This window comes from Zootoca vivipara, chromosome 4 (assembly GCF_963506605.1).
Source record: "Zootoca vivipara chromosome 4, rZooViv1.1, whole genome shotgun sequence".
Taxonomy (NCBI): domain Eukaryota; kingdom Metazoa; phylum Chordata; class Lepidosauria; order Squamata; family Lacertidae; genus Zootoca; species Zootoca vivipara.
The window spans coordinates 33,944,400-33,962,896 of NC_083279.1; the positions used below are offsets into that span (position 1 = coordinate 33,944,400).

At 41.3% G+C, this 18,497-nt stretch overlaps 1 protein-coding gene across 1 annotated transcript in view; it reads right to left on the reverse strand.

The window, feature by feature from the left end:
- Window positions 1-18,497, reverse strand: part of NLGN4X (neuroligin 4 X-linked) — a 160,827-nt gene that overhangs the window by 16,165 nt on the left and 126,165 nt on the right. Inside the window, exons 6-7 of the mRNA XM_060273479.1 lie at window positions 3,844-4,029; window positions 432-1,221 (exon numbers count right to left, since the gene is read on the reverse strand). Of these exons, the coding sequence (XP_060129462.1) occupies window positions 432-1,221; window positions 3,844-4,029 (976 nt within the window). The remainder of the gene's footprint in view (window positions 1-431; window positions 1,222-3,843; window positions 4,030-18,497) is intronic.

The following is an 18,497-nucleotide window of genomic DNA, read 5'->3' on the forward strand; positions in this document are numbered from 1 at the left end:
TCTATTTAAATTATAGTAATTAGTTGTTGTTGTTGTTGTTGTTATTTATTAAATTTATATGCCACCATCATTTGAAGTTCACAGGACATTTTACAGTATAATAGTTCTAAATTCGCATTTTCCCATATAAAATCAGAATACCCTAATTATATGCAAATGTTTGTTTCTTGAACTCTTCTTTTCTGCACTGCCTAAAAGACCACCCCACTTTCTCCCTGTGCTTTTGTGATTGCACAGGCAACACCTCCAAAGCCCTTTAATTTAGCCTTGCCTGCCAGCATTCTGAAAACATTGCCTTAATTCTCTTGCAAAGAAGCACTCTGTGAAAGAGCGGCTTCCAAAAGCTGCAGCACTTAATTAGACCTCAAACTCATTGCTAGAATTTGGGAAAGACAGCAGAGGGGAAAAGCCAGGAAGTGGCAAAAACCTACCCAGTTTTGGCGAAGTTTGTCCAGTACGTCATCACTACCGCACTGAGCATGACATCATTCTTTGAAAAGTTGCAGTTGAACAGTTCTGTAGGGCCAATCATCGGAATGCCAAAGACATAAGGGACTTCATCGCCGTGTGCTGAGTCAGCCCAGCTGGGTTTCATTTCACTCTGGCAGTGGTGATAAAATGCATAGAAGTACGTTGGGGAGCCATATTGGGCATGCAGGTCAGCTGTGGCGACAGCTGGAGCAACCCACTGGTGGTCGGTAAACAAAGCCACTAGGGTCTTTCTTCGCGTTTCGGGATTCTCCTTATCTGCCCAGTCTGTGTACATGAACTTAATGGTCTCTCGTAGCGTGTCTTTCCCTTCCGGATAGCCGTACAGATTGTCCACAAAATTGGATACAGAGAAATCAAAATCATTTGGAGAGACGCCCTCTTCGTTATCTACAATTCCATCTACAAATTTCAAGCCTTCCCCTTGGTTTACGCCTAGCATTATGTCATAGTTGAGAAATTCTCCCTGCTCCATCAGGATCTGAGGATCATCTGGAATTACATCCCCATCAATCACAGGCCCAAAGGCAATGTGGTACGTAGCTGGTGTGATCGTTTGCTGAATGAGTTCTTTGTAGTTCTTATTCCGAAAGCATTCAACTAAGTCTGTAGTGTCCAGCGTGTTGCAGCCTACTTTTTCTGCCAAAATTGCAGTGTACTTGGCAGGCTGGTAGTTCACTGCCCAGCTGGACAGGGCTGTTCCACTTTGTATGATTGCCTTTTGGAACAGACCTGCAGGTGCAGAAGTTAAAAATTAAAATACATGAACAAGCAGCATTGACCACCAAGCAAAAGAACCTTTTGTGCATCACTTACAGGAAGTACATTCTAGTGAAGAGCAATTTTCATTCCATTTCCATTCCATGAAGGGGGAAAAAAACCCACAAGGAATTATTGCTCTTAATTTAGCTCTTCCCCTTCCGTCACTAATCTACGGCTAGCTAAATTATTCCTAGTACTTAATATTCATACATATGAGTACAATGAATCCAGTGCGAATGTCTAGGGATGAAATGCTTCACAAATATTCATAAATATTCAGTACATTGTAGTAAACATACACATATTTTCATATGGATGAGAGGCACAATATGGAGAATAGCCTGCATCATATCCATGTATCCAAATGTTGGGTCCTTACAGTTTGCCCCTTTCACTGTACATGTCTCTCAGTGCATACAGAAGTACAAAGAACATACCAAAAAGCAAATTAAAATGTAAACTAGTTTGGTGGCTGTGTGTGATTTTTTTAAAAAAGTCTCTCTTACAGGAATGGGGAAAAATAGTTCTGTGATGATGAGGAGGAGAAGAACAGCATCAGCTTGGGGCATTTCTAGTATAGTGACATGCTACTATAATATCAAATGTAGAAAGCCTAAACTAATAATTTAAAATAGTGGGGAATGAATACTAATTATTCTGTGTATTGTCTAAAATTATATCAATAGATATGACATCAAAGTTGTCATTAAGGTTCCTAGCTGATTGCCATTGCCAATTTCAACTTGTTCCTAAGTGACTGGGTCATAGCCTCAATATGTTGCATATTTTCCAGCAAAAGCCTTGGATGGGGGGGGGGGCAAGAAATCCACTGGCCATGCTCAGTTCGGCTATCTTCAATGATGCTGAATTTCCAATCCTACTTGAAGACCAGTTGTTCCAGCTTCGCCTTTCCCAGTCCTACTCTTGTATTTTACATTCTCCCAACTCTGACTGTCAAATGACTTCTTTGGGGCTGCTAAGAAAATCTCTTCCGGACCTGCAAAGCATCTGAGGTAAAGCCTGCTAGAACTGCTAGGGTGTGGTTGTCTACCCTCTGCAGAGTGTCCTTAGGGCAAGGTGTTCTTCTGCAGGGGCAAGATTCCACCCCACCCCTAATTGCAGGTACAGTCTGTTTGCAATCCTGATTAAATTTAACAGTTACATATCCATCCATTGGATGACACAGAGGCATAAGGAGCCGCATCCATGAAAACCTCTGTTGCAGTTGAATCCTCCCCACAGACAACCTTCTTCTCCCAAGAATCTGGGAGACTGAAGCCCATGAGCACAGTTCCAGTAAGGTGCCACCAAACTTGCCTTCACAGAGGCGATGTACCGATGCAGGCAGCATTCTTGCTACATATTGCTGGAGAGGTGATAGACTGCTGGGTTCCAGGCAAGAGGCCTGATCTTTTTAAGGCATTTCACTTGTCAATGAGGAAGCAGGGTTGTGGATGTGAATACATGCAAGATTTCATCCTGGTGCCAGTAGTTGTTAACTATGATGTCTAATTCCTACTCTGTCCTGTTGGCTCCTTCTTTTGAGTCAGGTCATTTTGTTAGGTTTGTGTAGATTGGAGAGGGCCCAGTGCCTATGTGAGGCATCTCATTCTGTATGTGGCACATGGTGCCTAAAGGGATAAGCCAGGAGTCCTGCTGCTGCCTCTCTTTGAGAGCTCATATCTGTCTGGGCCTGAACCTGTGCCTATGAGAGCTTCGCTGGAATCTCTATGTAGCAGTTACTTCCCTGAACTGAATGGTGCCCAAGGACTTTTCGGGAATGACAGCAGCCAGCAATCATTTCCATTTTCTGTGAATGACTTGCACAAATAACTGCTTCACCAGCAGAAAGGTCAGAGGAAAATCATACGTTTTCTTCTGTCTCACAGAAGCTATACATCATGTAATTTGAAGAAGAAGAAGAAGAAATGTGAGGCTAAAATCAATGTAATAGGTATGAACTCCAAGAGTTTAATTCTGAAAACATAATCCTCATTTTTTGAATGGACATCTCTTCATTTAAACATTGGCCAGATCAATAAATTAAAATGTATCTGCACCTCCCCCCCTCAAAAAAAAAGATTGGGAATTTAAGGTCAGATTCAATGGCCCAGTGTGACTTTTTTTTTTTTTTGCTATGCTCCAGTGATGTGAAGCAACTTGAAGCTGGCCTAAAGCTGCTCTGCTTCGCTTGAACATAGCCTAGCAGCTGGATATAAAAAGTCTATCCCAGGTGAATTTCAGGTGAGAAAACTATATGCTCTATAAAAAACAAAACAAAAAACAATACAGGCACAATGCCTTGTTTTGAGAATGCTCCAGAAATAATTGCTCCAGAAAAAATATCAGAATGTGATCAATCTGTTTTTAAAACAACAACGACCCATCAAATTGTAGCATAATTAGCAATTAATTCTGTTTGACTGTGACCCACAAATTATGTATTGACTTCTCAAATAAGGGGGAAAGCTAGCTAGTTTCATAGCAAAGTAGATCTTACTGGGATATTATATGAGGCTCCAAATGACCTTTGCAACTCACATTAAATCATCCCTTTTAAAATTTCTGGTATTTAGCTTGGTGAATTGTTACCTTCTGAATAGTGAGACAATGTCAACAGACTGACGCAGGAGGCTCCTGCCCCAGATCCAAAAATAGTAACTCTTTTTGGGTCTCCTCCAAACGATCCAATATTTTCTTCAATCCATCGTAAAGCTTGGATTTGGTCAAGCAATCCATAATTGCCTTTTGCAGCTTGGTCTCCAGTGCTTAGAAAACCTATAAGGCAAAAAAAGAGGGGGGGGGGTGTAATTTTAGCTCACCAGTCACAGAATTTGCTATAGGCCATGCACATATTCACAACACATATTTCCTTCTTTCTTCCAGTTTTTGAAAGGCCACAGATGTAGTTAAATATATTTAACACAAGCTTTGAGAACACAGTGATCCCCTCCCAGTTGCAGAGGATTGCATAGATATGGGAATAATCATCTCTTCTTTTTCATAACCTCCAATAGTAATAATAAAAAGTAATACAGATTTTTTCCCCTTTTAGTCTTAGAAATCTGCTAAATCTGATTAAAGGTCAGTAACATTTTAAAATGCCCCATAGAAGCCTGGAAGTCAAGATAATAATGGGATTTCTTGCTGCCCCTGGATTGTACAGGGTGGGGGATGAGGTAATCAAAATTACTTTTATGTCAATATAAAAAATGTATTTCTGCTAGTTTGTGCATTGCATTTTATTAGGTGTACTCATGGTTTTCAGTGCATACTTAACATGTAGTGTGTGAAGGAGGTGAGGCTACCAAATGTTTGTGAATAGTGAGTGTATCATAAAGGTAAAGGGACCACTGACCATTAGGTCCAGTCGTGACCGACTCTGGGGTTGCGGCGCTCATCTCGCTTTATTGGCCGAGGGAGCCGGCGTACAGCTTCCAGGTCATGTGGCCAGCATGACAAAGCCGCTTCCAGAGCAGCACACAGAAATGCCATTTACCTTCCCGCTGGAGCGGTACCTATTTTTCTACTTGCACTTTGATGTGCTTTCGAACTGCTAGGATGGCAGGAGCTGGGACGGAGCAACAGGAGCTCACCCCGTTGCAGGAATTTGAACCGCCGGCCTTCTGATCGGCAAGCCCTAGGCTCTGTGGTTTAACCCACAGCGCCACCCGCATCCTGAGTGTATCACACTTGTGTGTTAATCTATATGCCATGACTGGCCGCAGGTCACTGTAGAGTATTACCGTAAGTAAATGTGGCTGCAAATCCAAATTTGTTGCCACATATGTGCAGAAAGACACTTATAATGAGAACAAATAAATTGTCAATTGACAAAGCAAGCATAATGGCAGTAATGCATGACAACAATAAGAATTCATATACATAATTATGAAATAATGCGCAAAATGCAATATAGTACAACAGGTTTTATGAGAAAAGTGAATATTAGCTATTTTGCTGTTGGCATCAAGATAAGTACAAAATGCTATACTGCTTCCTCCCTCTCCTCTCCTCCATGGCCTCTTTTATCTGGTTATCAGATTTTAGAAATGAAATGTGCTATGTTTGCAGGTGGTCTTGCAACTCAGAATGCCATCAATTACCTGAGTGTGTATGATTTGCTTTGTTCCGCTGAAATCAGCACACCTGAAACATTACATTAGTTCACATTGACTGGAGCAATTTGGATTCTACACAGCTCACTATGTCCAAATTTGCCATTTTGAGTCTCCCATCTTCAAGCTTGATTTTAACTGCACAGCAAATTATTTAAGAATGTTGCACTTGTACGAAAATCCATAATATATCAAACTCCCACTTGAAAGATTTATAAGCATAGAATAGTTCTACAGTACATTGAAAGGGGGTTTGCCTTTAGCATTTGCAAATGGTCAGCAAGGCAAGTGCAGAACACATTGTCTGCCAAAAGCTGCGTACAGTACATAGCTGCCAAGTTATCCCCTTTTTTAAGGGAAATTCCCTTATGTTGAATAGGCTTCCTCGCGAGAAAGGGGAAAACTTGGCAGCTATGGTACAGTATAGGGATTTGGGGGCTAGTGAGGAAATATTCCTGTTTCTCGGGATACTGGAAAGCAAAGCTGCTTGCATTTGGAATCATGATCAAGGACCCCAAAACCATGGGATTTACTTAAAATCCTAATTTATTTGTTTTGTAAGAATCTATGTATGCCAATTATTTTGAAGATTATCTCTTAGTAATCTCATTCTAGTCATTAACAGCAATATTAATAAAAGAGGCAGGCCTCTGTAATGAGATTCAAAGCTTTAATATATATATTTTTAATAAAACGTAGCAGAGAAATACAATCTCCAGATTCCTACAAGCAGTGTCATTAATCTAATGTCATATGGTATTAACCTAGCAACAATTGTCACCCCTGCTAATTCTGCTGACATTTTGTTTGAGCTGGTCTGTTACAAAGAGTGCCTCCTCTTTACATCGAGCCACCGGAAGCAGGGTGCTTCAATCTGAAGAAAGGCAGGGCCAGACTTGTCTGCTGTCATTATTCTATAACGCACCATCTACAGTACCTACTGCCTCCAATGTGTCATTTGCCCATAGGATGGCCAATTGCACAGTGCCAAAAAAGAGAGAAAAGCATCGCAAAACAAGAGGACAAAAGAGGACGCAGATTTGCAAAAATAAAAATAAAAATCTGCAAATGGTTATATATAGATGTAAACTAGGGGAGGGCATCTCACTACAGTGGCAAAGAGTATGGTCAGGCGAGCTGTGTGCCTGCTTATTCTGCTGTGGATGGGTAAATTGAGGGTCCCTGCTTTTCCTTCTTATGACGCATTATCTTTAAACTGAATTTGGACCAGGCAGCCTTTCAAATAGAGGGCAGCTTCAAACAGAAGATCGTCCTCTGTAAGACTACCCTACTTGCCCAACATTCCCACTGCTCAAGCCCAACCAGAAAAAAGAGAAGAAAAGAGCTCTCCCCATTCTTTCAGCATTAAATATATTAAAACTGAGGTATACTAGCTCTAAAATAACAAACAACAAACAACATCATCATCAACAGCAACAACAGCAACAAAGTATCAAGACTTTATCAGTTGCTTTTCTTAAGTAACACATTCAATACTTTCACATACTGAAGCACAAAGAAATAGCTGAATTATGGACATTGTCCTGGTAATTAATACAGACTTAATAAGATTGATCCACAAGCACAATTTAAATGATGAAAGTGTAAAATATCTAATGAGAACCTTCTGCACATGTATAGTGAGGTTGTCAGGTAGCTTACAACTTTTGTAGGTGAGTTATAAAGCAGGCAAGTGAGCATTAAACGGTAAAAGGTAAAGGGACCCCTGACCATTAGGTCCAGTCGTGACCGACTCTGGGGTTGCGCGCTCATCTTGCATTATTGGCTGAGGGAGCCAGCGTATAGCTTCCAGGTCATGTGGCCAGCATGACAAAGCCGCTTCTGGCAAACCAGAGCAGCACATGGAAACGCCGTTTACCTTCCCGCTGTAGCGGATCCTATTTATCTACTTGCATTTTGACATGCTTTCGAACTGCTAGGTTGGCAGGAGCTGGGACCAAGCAACGGGAGCTCACCCCGTCACAGGGATTCGAACCGCTGACCTTCTGATCAGCAAGCCCTAGGCTCAGTGGTTTAACCACAGTGCCACCTGAGTGAGAATTATTTCCCCTCTAAAGCAACCATTTCTCCTTCTCCCCCCACAATAAATATGTCAAAATGAGCTGTACCAACTAAAAGCTGTTTTTCCTAACTTTCTTGGTAATAACCTTAAGTGACTGCACTCAGTACTCAAATGTTTTAATAAACAGAAACACAAAACCTCGATAAGTTGAAATACCATTAAAATATGGTAGCGAGAAAACTGGCACTGGCCACAAACATAAATGCACTTAAGTCTATTTTTTTATTTGCTGGACTTTGACCACGATCTTTTTCTTTTGGGGGGGGGGGGAGAGAATATATATCTAAACACATGCAAAGGCCTTGAGATTTCCAGTATGTGTGCTATGATGGATAGTCTTTTCTCATCAGAGAATGGATTCACTCTGTTCCATTTCATATAAGATAAGATAAGACAAGATAAGATATCTTTATTGTCATTGTCCCCTTGCGGGAACAACGAAATTACTCGGTTGCTACATCCACTCAGATAAAGCATTCCGCATAATCCAAAAATACAAAACCTAATTAAAAACAGTAAATATAATACAAAATAACAAGTAAAATAAGATGACTTGAAATGAGCACTTCCCCCTCCCATTGTTGCATACTGCCTTCACATCCTGCAGGTGTGTGCATGCAGAGAAAACGGACAGGAAACAACTGCAAGGATGATATTGAAACCAGGGCTTTGTGCATTTTATTTTTAAATTTATTTATACAACCCAAACCTATTATTAACAGATCAGATGAATCCAACCTTTATTAATTCAAAAAAAGAAAGGTTATTTGTATAAAGGAGCTTTTCTTTGTTACATGAATCCATTTCCAGTAAAGGAGGAGGTGATACAATCTGGCTGCCGAATCTGTTACAACAATGTATTCTGAGAACCCAGAAACCATGTGAGAGATGGGAACAATGTCTGCACTGGGAGAGATTGACCCAAGATAACTTTAGCATAGTGTTATAATTAGCAGTGGGAGCAGGGACACGTTTCCATCCCTGAATTTTTAATCTTGTGATTTTCAGTTCCTATCAAATACACTGAAAGGTGACAGAGATCGCCATCAATGACTATCTCATGTTTAAGAAATTAAGGTTTCTCTTTTTCGTCTTCCATAGTTCTCTGCTGATCCTCATTAACTGCAAGAGCAAGTTTTCTTAATTTAAAAACTAATCATCAAGGCAAAAGCAGTCAGTCTCATCTGACACCAAATGAATGAACAAATATTTCTCCTCTTGATGAGAATATGTATCCTTTCATACTTTGAATGTTAGATGATAATATTGGCCAAAAGCCATTTTAGAGTCACAACAAGGATGATCTTTTCAAACTTAAACATACAGAATGGGAAGGCTTCCTATTTATATTAAGAATTGTGAAGATTGTTAAATACTTAGATCTGCAACATATTCTGGATGATTTTTCTTTTTTAAAAAGAAAACTGTTCTGTTGGACAATGTTTTATTTGCTATTTCATCATATCTTTTAAGCATTCATTAAGAAATAAGTGGGACCTACAGCCAAATATTGCAGTGCATGCTCACTTCCTAACAGAAATGCTTTTGTTCAGCGTTCATGTCAAACCCTGAATACAGCCCCTTCTTTTCTAACAGACACTCAACTTTCTGTAGCCACAGAATGTGTTTCATCTTCATTGGTCTGATTTGAGCGTGCCTTTCCCCTTTATGTTTCTGTTTTAAAACATTTGTATTTAAATAATAATAATTTCTGCAACCCCAGGGTTTCCCCCAGCACTCACCATCTCAGTTTTCTTTTAGAGGGGTTGGGTTGTACGTCTGCAAACTAAGCTATCAAGTTAATATTTACTGTGGTCTCGAAATAGCACAGGTTTCGAAATAACTGTATTGCGGGGCTCACCAACTTAGGGTGTGCCAGTCCGCATCTGCCTCTAAAAGCTTTCCCTGGCACTCACAGTGTCCCCTTCCCCTACTGAATGAGAAATTCAGTTGAAGCTACAGTAGTATGATAGGTTGTGGTGTGCATTTCTCGGGGTCACAAATGACCCCATGGGCCCCAAAGGGTTAAGTACTCCTACCTACCGTACAGGGCCATTAGGTTTGATGAGTCCCTAAGCTACTGAAGGTAATGGGCCCTTTGTATGTCCAGCTGTCCTTTGTCAACAACAAATTGTTGCTGTTTTTTGTGTTGAATATATGCTATATGGTAATTTATGGACCTAAAGCCATTTGCACATGCAGAATGTAGGCACCCTATATATAGAAATGAGCAAATCAGTGATATTTTAGGGAGCAGGCTAGCGGGGGGGGGGTATTGCTTACATCATAGGAGCCTACACAACACAAAACACTGTATGTAGGTTTTATTTTATATGTTTTTTATCTTATACTAGTGGTACCCAGCCACGCATTGCTGTGGATCATTCCTGTGAGTCCCCCCACCCTGTCCTGATCCATGACCCACCCTGACCCCATCCTCCTCCCCCCCAGGCTGACGAGCCCCCACCTCCATTCAGGTTAGTCTGCAGTTTCGCTCTTGTCTAGCAGGGGTTTCCTGCAAACCCGAGCTGAGCTGCTTTGGAGAGGGAAGCTTTGGTAGATGTAGTACCAGTGGAGTCACCGCTAGAGGGCGAAGTTTTGCAACCTTTCCTGTTCCTGTTTTTCTGGTTTTTCCACAAAAGTATGTTTTTACCTGTGATAGGTGTGGCATTTGTATAATCTAAGTTTATAACAACACTCCCATAGTGGACCACAACATTGTGTCAAAATTTCAAGTCAAGCGGTCAAGCGGTTTTGGAGCAAGCTGAGCACACACAACCTGGCATTTTACATTTTTATTTATATAGATCAGGAGTCAGCAAACTTTTTCAGCAGGGGGCCGGTCCACTGTCCCTCAGACCTTGTGGGGGGCCGGACTATATTTTGAAAAAAATATATGAATGAATTTCTATGCCCCAGAGATGCATTTTAAATAAAAGGACACATTCTACTCATGTAAAAACACCAGACAGGCCCCACAAATAACCCAGAGATGCATTTTAAATAGAAGATCACATTCTACTCATGTAAAAACATGCTGATTCCCGGACTGTCTGCGGGCCAGATTTAGAAGGCAATTGGGCCGCATCCGGCACCCGGGCCTTAGTTTGGGGCCCCTGATATAGATTTTGGAAATGTACATCCAGTTTTTTTCTTTAATTTTTTTTTGGGTGCCCCAAGAGAGTGGGGCCCTAAGCTATAGCTTGTTTAGCTTATACATAAATTCAGCACTGCTACCGTACCATAGAAGACCATATAACATCCCCCTGCCACAGTCTGACTTGATACAGGTGACCTCAAGTTCAAAGGCATTACATGCAACAGTAAATACTAGGTCCCCTTGAACTTCTGGGATACCGCTCCCTCTTTGCTCTAAAATACATAAATGGCCCTCCCCAATTTTACTTTGTGCTAACAGAACAGTGAATTCGAGGCTCGGGCCATTTTTGTTCAGCCCTGCTTTCAACTATGTGTTCTGCATTGGGCAGGAAGAAGAGCTATGGATGAGGGAATTTGATGTAATTCTCTTGCTATGGATAGTTCATTACCTGTTTAAAGCTGGACTCAGAATTCTGTAGAGACCTATTAAATTGGTATATGCAATCTGATGGCTCCAGATTGCTTTCTAATGAGCTTTCTTTACTGAGACTAGTGGTTCTGATGGTGTTTGCAGTCAGGTGATGAATCCAAACACAAGTTTGCAGCTGTTCTTTCTTTATTAGTGCAGCCCAGTTGGCACCGCAGTTTACCGCTGAACTATTTGTGATGAAATGGCTAGGGTGATTGTCAGTGCAGAAAATCTCAAACATGGGCTAGAGCCCATCTTAGAACGTATTCTGAGGCACTGTTAATGGCAAATAAGTCTTATGCCTTGTCACCATCAAATCTCTGCAGTGTCATCCAGATAAGCCTTTCCAAAAGGTGAGGGGACTTGTATAGTTTAGCCCTCGAGGGGAGTTAGAAGAAGGCCAGTGTGATCAGTCTGCAAAAGGTTTTGTGGATAAAATCAATTATATTTATTCTGATTTGAACTACTTGTATACAGAGTCAGTGCTGGATGTATCTACAACTCCCTCTTAGCAGGTTTCCATGGATACCTTTCAGTTTGTGAAGCCTGAGGATATGGAGAGAAATCTTGGAAATGTGAGACCTATCATTTGCATATTCAACCTTTGCTCCTTCTGGCTCATTTGAACAGTCAGATGGAGGCTAGTCTGTTGGGCAGTCAAAGTAATTAATGCTTCACTGAGGGAGGATATTTTTATAACTGTATTGAAGTAGGCTAGAGTTTGTCTCTTAGTAAAGCAATTTTTGTTTGAACCCTCCAATTTAAACAACTCTCGGCCCATTTTGAATATTCTATTCATGGGTAAGGAGTTTGAGCATGCAATAAAACCTCAGGCCCAGCATTTCTTGATTAAATTAGTTCAATTTCTGTCTCATGTCCAATCTGGTGTTAAAACTGAAACCACTTTTGCTTGCTCAAGTCACTGGATGACGTGCTTCAAGAGATATATGGCTGTATACAACAATCTTGGTTCTCCTGGACATTTCCTGACATTTAGCTTTCAGAAGGTGGTTGGGGCTTAAAGAGTGCTTCAGGGTTCCATCTGCTTTAAACGCTTTTTAACATATACATGAAGCCACCAAATCAAGTCATTCAAATGTTTGAATGGTAACATCAGTATGCTGGTGGCACCCAGCTTTAGCTCTCTTATTCTTTATATCCTATGAAGGCAGTGGAAATTCTAGATCAGTGTCTGGAGTCAGCAATGGATTGAATTGGATGGAAATACAACCTTGTGATCCATTCAGCCTGGGCTGGGGTTGAAATACCTTTTAACAATCAGACTGAGTATATATCCTAGGCCCAATGATACTCTCTAGCACCCATCTAAATAATCATGTGGCAACTGTGCCAGCTTCTTCTTATATAATAATTTATAATAATAATTTATTATTTATACCCCGCCCATCTGACCGGGCTTCCCCTGCCACTCTGGGTGGCTTCCAACAAACATTAAAATAGATCAAATATCACAGATTAAAAACTTCCCTAAACAGGGCTGCCTTTAGGTATTTTCTAAATGTCAGGTATTTGTTTATTTCTCTGACCTCTGATGGGATGGTGTTCCACAGGGCGGGTGCCACTACTGAGAAGGCCCTCTTCCTGGTTCCCTATAGCTTTGCTTCTCGCAGTGAGGGAACCGCCAGAAGGCCCTCGGCGCTGGACCTCAGTATCCGGGCAGAACGATGGGGGTGGAGACGCTCCTTCAGGTATACTGGACCGAGGCCGTTTAGGGCTTTAAAGGTCAGCACCAACACTTTGAATTGTGCTCAGAAACGTACTGGGAGCCAATGTAGGTCTTTCAAGACCGGTGTTATGTGGTCTTGGCGGCCGCTCCCAGTCACCAGTCTAGCTGCCGCATTCTGGATTAATTGCAGTTTCCGGGTCACCTTCAAAGGTAGCCCCAGGTAGAGCGCATTGCAGTAATCCAAATGAGAGATAACCAGAGCATGCACCACTCTAGTGAGACAGTCCGGTGGCAGATAGGGTCTCAGCCTGCGTACCAGATGGAGCTGATAGACAGCTGCCCTGGACACAGAATTGACCTGCGCCTCCATGGACAGCTGTGAGTCCAAAATGACTCCCAAGCTGCGCACCTGGTCTTTCAGGGGCACAGTTACCCTGTTTAGGATCAGGGAGTCCTCCACACCTGCCCGCCTCCTGTCCCCCACAAACAGATTCAGTCTCAATCTGTTAGCCACCATCCATCCTCCAACCGCCTCCAGGCACTCACACAGGACCTTCACCAACTTCACTGGTTCTGATTTGAAAGAGAGGTAGAGCTGGGTATCATCCGCATACTGATGAACACCCAGCCCAAACCCCCTGATGATCTCTCCCAGCGGCCGCATATAGGTGTTAAAAAGCATGGGGGAGAGGACAGAACCCTGAGGCACCCCACAAGTGAGAGCCCAGGGGTCTGAACACTCATCCCCCACCCTCCTCCTCCTCCTCCTCCTCCTCCTCCTCCTCCTCCTCCTCCTCCTCCTTCTTCTTCCTGTATCCAATTCCTGGATAGGGCAGATCTTACCATTGTACTTTGTAACAGCCAGATTAAACTACTCTGCACTTTACCAACTTGGGACTCCCTTTGAAGAGCATTGAGAAACTTCCATTAGCCCCAAATACGGCTGCCAGAACTTTGACTTGAGTCAGATGGAGCAAACATATAGCTCTATATTTGCACTGGCTGCCAATTAATTGTAATGATCATTCAGGCATTGTAGACAATCACAATAGGGAATGCAGAACTGCCTTGCGGTTATCTGCAGAGCAGCAGAGAGGGAGGCCAGCAGTGGTGTTAGTAACTGTGAACCCTCAACAGCTGCCTGTCAATAGGCCTGCTGTCTCACTGTGCAAGCAATAAATTATCAAATCTATAGTTTTATTTTATCTCACTTAGTAATGCAAACTCCAGTTCATGGTATAATCTGTGAAAATTCCTGGAAAAAGGTAACTAAAGGCTGTTGACAGGGTAGCCTTTGTCTAAGAAGAAAACATATCTTTTGAAAGTTGAAACCTATAATTCTGGAACATTTTTTGCATGTATTTTAATCCTCATTCTTTTAAAATGATTTATTTCAGGAACAAAGAACCGTAACAATCCCCACTATCTTTTTTTCCAAAACAAAATAATCTAGAATTACATCACGGCGGAAGAACCTATTGTTTTTCTTCACACTATAGCTCAAGTGCTGACTCCGTATCAAATCCATTTTCGGTCTGGCAGAAATTCAGTTGCAGATATCACTCTTATGCTTCTGCTTTTTGAGTACGAATTGTGTGTGTGTTTTCTCTTTCATTTCCGCCAAACAAATTATGTACCCCAAACTACATAGTAGCTGAAGGCTACTTGGTGTCCCAAGTTCACTCTTTTTTATTACTAATACCAAATAGTTCAAATGTCAGCAGTGCCTTCTGAAAATGTACCGTAACACCACAAGAATTGGAACAGCGATAAATGTATTAAACAGAAGTTTCTGAAAAATCGTAAACTAGTGTTGCTGTTTAGATTTCAGAACCATTACAAAGAAAACAGTGTACTCTTAAGGCATCACAGTCACCCCACGTGCACACAAGCACATGAATAGCATGATGTAGGGAACAGCTAGGATGAGTGAGTTAAGCTCTCCTCCATCACTTGGAGCTTCTGAAGGTGGGAACTTTGTGTACTGGAGTTCTATGTCACACAGGAACTTTCCTAAGTACAGGTGACTCCCCATTTTGGATGGGATGGAGCTTAGCAAATTCACCCTTGCAATTTCCCATGTTCTAAGGATTCCCCAACTCCCTGCCCTTGCCCACTTGAAAATTGCTGAGGGTCTTGCAGAGCACTTAATGGTGTTGTTCCCCCCCCCCCACCCCTGCCTGCTGTAGCAATGGTAACATGCTATGCTAGGTGCTGTATGGTATTTAATTATATTTTGATTGCTTCTTTTATTTCTCACATTGTATTTTATTAGATTTGCATTTGGAATACCACAGAATTCTGTAAAATTCAAATTGCATGTGCTCTATTTGTGGAACAACCATACGATGCTCACCAACCATTGGAGGTCCATGGACCACAGTTTGGGAAGCCTTGATCTAGGGCTAAATGTGCTACAAGGATGAGAGGACAGGGCAGCTCCCAGCAATCAGTGCCCAGCTGATGCTGGTGTGACTATCTCCTGACAAAGGGTGCTTTGCCCTTGGAGTGGGATGGAATCACCACTGAGACTGTGGATGCAGCTATTTACCTACGCTTTTCTCTCATCCAAGGGCAGGAATGTGTCCTTTATCAGTCATCCTCTCTCTGTGATAAATGGCTCAGTTCACTTTCTTGGGCTATCTGTCGCAATCTTCTCTACAGCACAGAACACCTTGTTTGGTCTAGTTCTCTACTTGTAATTACTACAATGTGTTTTGAATGGTGTGCGTGAGAGTCAGGAAACTGATCCTTCTGTGGAGCACAGGTCTAAGCATAATGACTTCTGATTTCTCCCAAGCCTGTGAGATGGCTCCTGAAAAGATTCTATGCTCCAATTCAACAGAAAAAAACACCTCTGATCCACCAACATGAATGCTGAGTAAGTGAAGAGAACAAAAGTGATAGGTTCTAATAAGATAGTCTCAGATGGCTCAAGGAAACAAGCTGAAATGCCGACTAAAGTCAAATAAGGAAAATAAAATCATTCGGTCCAAATGATGGGGGGGGGGACTTCTTGGCCTCAATTTCGTTCTTTCTTTTAATGTTAACTATATTAACTTTTATTAAACATGCATGTCAAGAACATGAGTAATGCAAGGGAAAACAAACAAACCAATTGACTGAAAGCAAACGACAACTCAGGGAGATAACCCAGGGTATAGGCATGCATCCACAAGAAAAATAGTGGTGAACATCACTAGAGAAATGTCTCCTCAATTCCTTCCTCATTCTGCTATTACATTACTTAATTTTGTGGTGAAATGGCCATTGAAATTATGGAAGTGTTCCAATAAATGATCGGTATAGCTTCAAACATACTTTCTAGATAAGAAGTAGCTAAATATATTGTTGGACTGCAACTCCCATCACCCCGATTATTGGCCAAGCCATCTGGGAGTGGTGGGAGCCAAAGTCCAACAACGTATTAGAGATAGCGGTACCTTTGGCTAGAACTTGGGGGAATGTTGTCCATTTTGTTCCCATGTTACAACCTATTGAGAGGCCTGTAATAAAATCCTATGTTCTCAATGCAATATGTTTGCTATCACAAGCAATAAGGGCAAGGTATACATTCTGATACCTTCACTTCAGTTTCTGAGGCAAAATAAAAATCAAAAGCAAAAAGTTAACATTGAAAAGTAGGGCATGGCAGGAAGTGGGGAAGAACAAGCATCTTTGTATGCAGTTGTGCCTAGCAATTTTCCATATTTACAATTCCCCCCTAATATTATGCATTTTTATGTTATCTTCTCCAATATATGTGTTTTTATGCACACTCTTTCCTAATATATCCATTTTGTACACATCATTTGTTTGGAGACCTGCATCTGAAAATTCAGAGAAGTATGAATTTAGAGGAAGAGATGCGTTTCAGTTTGGAATTGCAAATCAGGTAGCTTCTAAAGTGTTAATCAAACCTAATATCTCTCCCTCCCTCCTCCACCCCTACTTGGTTGTTGTTCTGTTGTTCTGGATTCACTTCAGCTCCCCTGACAACATGGCCAATGTTCAGGGATGATGGAAGTTTTACATCCCCAAGACAACAGGTTGGGAAAGACTGCCCTAAAAATTATATCTTGCCAGAAAGAGGACTACAGTATTACTTTACCCTCTTTAAAGTAGCCCTAAGGAATTAGACCTTGAAATAAATATAGCATCAAATAAGAACCATACTGTCAAAAAATGGTGAGGTTGCTGATCTAATCAAAAGTAAACAGATCAACCATACTTAGAGGTATTTCTTTAAATACTGAAAACAAAACAAAAAGCCCTGCCTTATGGTTTTCTAATAATACAAGTATTTTATGAGGGTGACGTCAGGGACGTGCATCTTACAAAAGGGTGATACTCAATAGTGCACATCAAAGACATAAGGCATCCTGGTGTGAAATCTATCAGCAGCAAACACCAGGAGGAAGGAAAGAGGTTAATGTTCTTTAGTCTATATCCGCCTTCCTTTTATTTCACTGCTATATTTGTTTCAGTTTTGTATTAGTTCTATGTCTCTTCACACCTGCTGCCCGGACCTGCCTAAATCTGTTGCAATCTGTTAAACATTTCTTCCTCCTCACTGAACAAAAGTCTCACAAAAAGAGACTTAGTATATTTAAGACCTGAGGAGAAAAATGACAGAGAAACATGAAGAAAGTGAGGATTCTAATGCACCTGAGGCCTGAATCAACTCTTTTTATACCCTAAATTACAAGGCAAATAAGGGTCATTTGAGGAAGGTTCTCATGAGTTGGTCTGTGCTGCTAGGAAGGCATCCTGAGGTAGATAAGGGAGTCCCTAAGCTACTGAGATGCTCTGTGGTCTTAACTGTCCAAACAATGCACAACTGTTTCTCCCCCTCGATAAACAAAACCAAGCTGACTGGGAAAACACCAAGTGCTTGAGAGAAGCAATACATTTAGGGGAGAGCAGGGGGAAGTCGAAACTCAACCCACCAATGATCCTTTCCCTCATCAGTGTCCCACAAAGGATCCTTGTTGGGCGGGTGACATTTTCCCAACTCCAGTCTTTCCTGGGGATCATGCTCTTTCCCCCCACTATTACCACTTGCCCTCTTACAAGTCCTATTGCGCACACCCAAAATGATAAATTCTGACCTTGTGGGAGCTACTAAATCAGCTATCAGCACACATCCACACATACATTTCCTTGTGAGTTGGAATGGGGAAACAATTCAATTTACACTTTCTGGAGCAATATACAAACCAAAACACAGCTATCCTTTGAATTTTATACTTGTTCAAATTTAGCGATGTTGGTCTCCATTCAAAAAGTGCAAATAAAAAAAAACACGATACATTAATAGAAAGTGTGTACCAAAAATCCTTATAGTGAAATTAATGTACAAAATGTGGTATCTTGGATAAAATTGAACGCAAAATGTGCATATTAGGTGCATACAAATTTTTGATGTTAACTATTTTGAAAATTGTGAAAACAGGGAGAACTGAACACAATAATGAGGGGGGAAATGGAAGGAACCCCCAAAAATGACTGTTTTGTCTATCCATACATTGGGATTTATTTTTATTTTTTGTAAATAACTTTCAAAGTCCCCTTTCAGAAGATACTTAGTTGATTCCACTATTGTACTTAGCAAATATCATACCCTACAAAAAGTGACTGGGAGGGGTATGTGTTTGCAGGAGATCATAAAAAATGGGAATGGGTCTATAAAAGTTCTACAAAATGCCGTGGTAGCTCAGAGTCCCCACCTCAAATCGTCTGACTGCATCTGGCTTACAAGGAAAATGACATTTATTTTTCACAATTCCT